The following is a 5,761-nucleotide window of genomic DNA, read 5'->3' as shown; positions in this document are numbered from 1 at the left end:
GCCTCAGAGGAGTACAAGCACCGAATGGTAAGGCTGTGGTGGCCTGAGGTCCAGTCTGTGTGCTGCACAGCAAACCATACCCTGGGGTAGAAGCTGAGGTCTGCAGTGGGGCAGTGTGCACATGCTTGCAGGCTAATTCAGGGACTGATCTCCAGTACTGAGACTTGCCACAGCCAATTCCAGCTCTAATGTGGTGTATTTCTCCACTTTGACAACATGTAGCACCTTACAGGCTCAGCGCATCACAGGTGAAATCACCAGGTGTCACTAAACCTACCATTTAAAATCTTTTCTGGGAAATTAAGAACAGGGCTGTCCTGGATCTGAGTTTCCAGAGGGATGTATAAACAGCAGCATTACAGTCTTACCCGTTGGCTTCTGCTGCCTTATTTTCCAAAATGTCTAGAGGACTGACTGAGGCCGAAGGAAGAGAAGAGAGCCTTGTTTAGCTTGTGGGGAAGCCTTGATTTAATTAGTTGCAGCAAAAAAGAATTTGCCTGTTTGTCTTCTTGTGGAAACATTTCCTTGTGACCCTCGCACAAGCCTGCCATTGTTCCTCTCCACTTGTCCATGAAACGGCCAGCCCCTGGTCCCTTGAAGGCCAATCCCATTTCTTTTAGAAGACTGTAATAATTGGGACCAGAGCAGGTTTTGGGCTCTGTGTGCAACTATTGATACTCGTGTGTCTGCAGGTTCACGCTTGCCTGGGGAAAGCCTTCGGGATGGAGGAGCAGTACATAACTTAGAGGGTTGGGGGAGCTGTTTAGCTCTATTAAACTCTGACCTAGGGGCTGTGGAGAATCTCCAATCTTCCAACAGCTGAGAGAGGAAATGGCCGGAGAGGATCTGAAGCAACTGCCATTCTCATTGCATGTCTCTTCTGTTCTAGCACAACCTCTGCTGTGACAATTGTCACTCGCATGTGGCTCTGGCATTAAACCTCATGCGATATGATAACAGCTCTTCCTGGAACATGGTCAAACTTTGCTTCTTCTCCCTTTTGTATGGGAAGTATGTCAGGTGAGTTGGGGACCCAGGGGGCATCCATTTGTTGAAAGGCTTAACCTTTTGCATGCTTAAGAGATTATGAGAAGTATAGTGTAAAGCGACTCCTCCCTCCCTCCCTCCCTCCCAACAGAGTCTCTTGCCTCTCTGGCCCGTGGTTCAGGCCACTGCTCGTGCTGTTCATAATTCTGTGGCCATGGTTGGCAGTTGGCTTAGTCCAAAGTAGTTGCAAGCTTTTGCTCTTTTGAGTCCTGGATCACAATATATAATTAATTTTGAATTTTGTTGACCTGCCAACTCTTGCCTGTTCAGATTGCCATCTTCTTCCTTGGCCCTTCAGCCCCAAGGCTGTTTGTCAGCACTCTGCATGGCTTCTCTCTTCCTAAATGACTCCTGTGACATGTTCCAGGAGGCTGAGATCCTCTGCATCCACAGAACTGGGAGAGCCCACCATAGCAGGCAGCCTTCCCTTATGCTTCTCTCTCAACCTGTCTCGGCTGTTGTGAAGGAATCTTGTACAGGGGCGTTTGAATAAAGAGGACAGTTGCAGCAGCATTTCATTATGTCTTTGTACTGTGGATGCTTGTGCACTAAGGTATTATCCAAGATTGCCATCTCCGTTTGTAAGGCCACGAAATAGTCAGGCAGAGCCAACCTGTGGCCTAGATTTGAACTGACAGCAGAGAGGAGTGACTGTCCAGTTGCCTGTGCACTGCTATCAAGTCTTAACCTGATGAGTAGAACATCCCTGTTGCAGTGTTGATGCCAGTGGGGTGACGAGTAGCAGAACAGCATGGTTCAGTGATCCCCATACGTTTCTGCCTCACTGTCCCTTGCCATCTGCTCCCCTTTTTAATCACCTCTCTCTCTCTCTTGCAGCATAGGGGGATTTGTGAAGACGTGGCTTCCCTTTGTCCTCTTCTTGGGGGCAATCCTGACAGTCGCTTTAACACTTCACTTGCGGTGATGGATCCCGTGATCTTCCCTTCCCCTTGGTGCCCAGAGGAGGAACCGTGGCTGCTCAGTCCAGCAAGGTGGAAACACAGGACTCTGGGAGTTACTTGAAAGAGCAAGCGGTCACTTTACCCCGTAGTAACGGCTCTCATCTTTGTTTCCTGGGCCTGGCTTCTTTCCCTCTGTTTTTGTTCTGTCATCAGTGTCTCCCAGTGTTTGGGGTCCTGGAGCCTCCTGCTCACCCTCTGCAGATGGGGTGGTGGGAGTATGGGCTTTGATTGCAGCACAGGGCAATGTTGCCAGGGCTAAACCTGCCCCTCAGTATCAGAGCACAAACAGATCCTCCTTGTAAGGTTCTCTCTGACCCAGGGCTGCTCCTCCCACAGCTGTTCCTTCTCAGCAGATGTCACCATCCAATGCTTCTTGCCTCTTGCACTTCCCAGGCTTGGTGCAAGTTCTTAAACTCAGAGCAGGGGCAGGGAAGGACTCCCCAATTGCAGAAGCCTCCCATGGCGCATTTCAAAGTGGGGATGCAAGTTAGTCGTGGCCCGGTGTCCTAGTGGGGTGTATATTGCCGCTGTGCTTGTGGACAACCTCCCGGTAGCTGCTAGTGAAACAGAGGCTGGTGGGAAAGCACTTCCCTTTCAGCATTCAGCATATTGCTATGGCAGGGCAAGCAGCTCCTGGCAGCTTTTGACTGAGGGGAGCCGCATGGATGCGCACGTTGGGCTGTGCAGCGTCTCTGGCTTGGAGCAGTTCGTGCACTTCAATTGCATGTTGCAGAGACTGGAATCTGCTGTTGCTTTACTGGGCTAGTACCTCAGAAAGCACAGTTCTCGGGCCCCTTCCTGTGCCGTGTCTTTCTCCAGTTGCAGCACTGTTTTCCCAAAGCTGCTTCCTTCCCTGACATCCCTCACGCTTGTTCAGCCAAGCCTAGCAGGAGCCCAAATGGTGTGGCAACTACAGAAGGGTTTGGATGGGGCAGAAGCCTTGTGTGTAGGCTTTCTAAAGCATCCTTGTTCTGAAGGGCAAGTACACGTGCTCCCAGCTTGCTGGTGAATGGGAAATATTGAGACTGCTCAAAGTACTTGGAAGACCCAAATTCCTTTAAAGCAGTGTACCTCTCCATTCACGCTTGGGCCTTGGAGCGGGAGACTGCCCCCAAGCCAGGGGTGGCAGCAGCCTTCTGACAGCCAGTCTCAGGTTATTACGCAGGACATCAGTTGGCTGCAGGGTAGTTTCATTGTCCTGCTCCGAGGAGGCAGGGGCATCAATAGAAAAGCAGTAGAGAGCAGCTTGTGGGGTTTTTTTTACCAGTGCTGGAATGTGACTGCCGCTGGAGATGCCAGCTTGGCAGCTGAGACCTCTACTAATGCCTTGGAGCAGAGATGGTGTGAATAGCCGTGGGGCAGTTGTCTGCTAGATGCTGGTCAGGGAATGGGCATCAGCTCGAAAGTGGAAGTGGCATCTCCAGCAGGGGAGAGAACGGTCTAGTGCCCTTATCTGCTCAGTTTGTAAAGTCCCCTGCCGAGGGGCCCATCTAGCCGGCCAGCTGTGCTGGCTGGCTTCTACAGTATGGCCGCTTGTCTGCGGTGAACCTGTGCAAGCTCAGCTGTTGGACTGCAGGGCAGGGGTTAGCTTTTTTCCCAAGTCTGATGCTTCTAAGAAGTGGGCTTCACCCCCAGGTACCTGTTATGGCCAAAAACCAACATGCCGTGCTCACGGCCAAAACCAATGCTCTGTGCTCACAGTGGCACATCTCCTTCATGGCTTCCCTTCCTTCTTGAAGTCCATAGTGAATCCAGCTTTGCAAACGGAGCATGCTCATCTCCCACCCGCTGTCTCCTGCTCTCTAGCTTCCGTCGGAAAGGGGGACCTCTCTCTGGATTGCCGCCTCCTACTCAGTCACTTCTAATCACCCTTAAACCGTCTCTCTTTGGTATCCAGTTGTTTTTTCATCAGCCAAACACTTTCCTTTCCGGAGTCTTATACAAACTGCATTGTCTTTCCCCTACACCTGGAACAGAAAGAGTCTTCTCAGTATCTCCCTTGCATTCAGTCATTTCAAGCATGAGTGGAGAGCAGGCCAGAGGATGCTGATAAATAAGCTCTAGGCTGATTAGATATCAAAGGTCTTACATCAAAGAGAACCTTACAATGAGAGCACGGTGTTTTATCAAGTTACCCTGTGCCGCTTCACTTACTACCCAGCAGGCCTGCTACTTAATAGTGACACGATAGACCCGGCCAATTGAATAGGAAAGGGTCTTCGCTCTGCTTGCGCTCTCTCTCTCTCTCTCTCTTTCTCTCTCTCCCTCTCCATCTTTCTTTCTCTCTCTTTCTTTCTTTTTTAAAATCTTACTTCTGGCAAGAATGCGACTGGGCAAGGCTTAAAAATTCCTGGACTTGGAACTAAAAGCCAGCCCGCTTCTCGCAATAATAGCAGCCCCCAGCGCGCTTGGATCTATCTCTTACAAGTGGATTCAAAGCACTTCACTGATAAGCTGTGCGAGTGTTGCCAAAGTTGAGGTGTTTAATGCTGTCGGTGACTGAAGCCTGGAGCAAATCTACAGGCAAAACCTTGCTTGCTCTTGGGTTTTCTGAACTTGCATTAATTGCCAACCCTCCCCCCCTGCGATGGAACCAGAGGATTGTAGGAGCTGAAGTGGGAATAACCTAACGCAGCAGGCTGTCCAGTCCCTTTGGGTTACAGCGAAAAAGCAGTGCTCTGACCATTGGGACCACTGCTTTGGTCGAGTTCTTGTCGAACGTCCGACGGGCTTGCCCTGGGCACCTGGCCGTCAGTGCCACGGCCCACTTGAGCACAGGGCACCTCAGGGGAGGGCAGAAGAAAGCCACGGCTGATTCTAGGAAGAAGATCCCATGCAGGCAGCTAAAATGTCCTGCGCAGGCGTGTGCACAGGCAGGAGGAGAGTTGAAGGTGTAGGGTCTGCAGGGAGGCCACGAGTAGGAAGTCGGGGTTGTGGTGGGGGGGCTCCATCTCTACATGCAATACACAGGCCATCATGCTCCAGTAGGAGTTGGGAGCTAGGCCAGGCGGTGGGTGCAGGGGGGTTTGTCACGGTAGGCACCCAGACGTGGTTGTTAGCATGTGCAGGTCCTAGACCAGCTAACGGCCTTTATGTTTACATGGCGGAGCTGAAGCTACCAGGTGTGGCTCGGCTGACATGGAGCGATGGTCTTCTACCTGCTGCTTCCCTCACCTCGCCAATACAGTGCATGGCACCCCTTTTGAAGCAGCCCCCATCAAGCACAGCACCCAGAAAGGGTTGCCCTCGTTCCACATACATGCCTTAAAGGCGCATCTCTCCATCCGAGTTGGCCCCGTGTCCCTGCCCCTTGCCCTCCTCCGCAGTTCTGCTGCAGAGCTCCATGGCTTTGCCTCTGTTCTTTGGCAGCAGCTAGCCTGGAGCGTCCTTGTCCTCGTCTGTGTGCTCTGTTCTCGCGTTCTCCGTGGGACGTTGCGTCGCTTTGTACGTATCGCTCTTGCCGCTGTGATCTCGTGAGCCCGAGGTGGGGAAATAAACTTGTTTCTGTCTCTGTCTCCAACCGCCTGCCTTGTTCAGTCTTGGCTTCTGCTGTCAGCTGCCAGTGAGGAGAGAGTTTTATTCCCCGTGTCCAGTTAAGGTAGAGTGTGTGTGTCTTTGCCACCTCCCCTGCTCAACACACACACACAAGCACCTGGGAGCCTGTCCTGGCTCCAGTAGCTGGGTACAGCAAGGTTGAAACGAGGCATGAATAGGGGCCTGGCTGGCACAGATCCGGGTTAAAGCTCCAGGCG

The 5,761-nt window shown here is 51.9% G+C and overlaps 1 protein-coding gene across 1 annotated transcript in view; it reads left to right on the top strand.

Annotated features, from left to right (window-relative positions):
* TMEM222 (transmembrane protein 222) overlaps nucleotides 1–5,520 on the top strand; it is a 10,626-nt gene extending 5,106 nt beyond the window's left edge. The window contains exons 5-7 of the mRNA XM_006019368.3: nucleotides 1–27; nucleotides 890–1,020; nucleotides 1,885–5,520. The exon at nucleotides 1–27 is cut by the window's left edge and continues 64 nt beyond it. Of these exons, the coding sequence (XP_006019430.1) occupies nucleotides 1–27; nucleotides 890–1,020; nucleotides 1,885–1,972 (246 nt within the window). The 3' untranslated portion in view covers nucleotides 1,973–5,520. The remainder of the gene's footprint in view (nucleotides 28–889; nucleotides 1,021–1,884) is intronic.
* The last annotated feature ends 241 nt before the right edge of the window (nucleotides 5,521–5,761 follow it).

Source organism: Alligator sinensis, unplaced genomic scaffold, assembly GCF_000455745.1.
Source record: "Alligator sinensis unplaced genomic scaffold, ASM45574v1 scaffold337_1, whole genome shotgun sequence".
NCBI lineage: Eukaryota > Metazoa > Chordata > Crocodylia > Alligatoridae > Alligator > Alligator sinensis.
The sequence above is the reverse complement of the archived record's forward strand: the minus strand, read 5'-3'. Positions and strand labels throughout refer to the sequence as shown.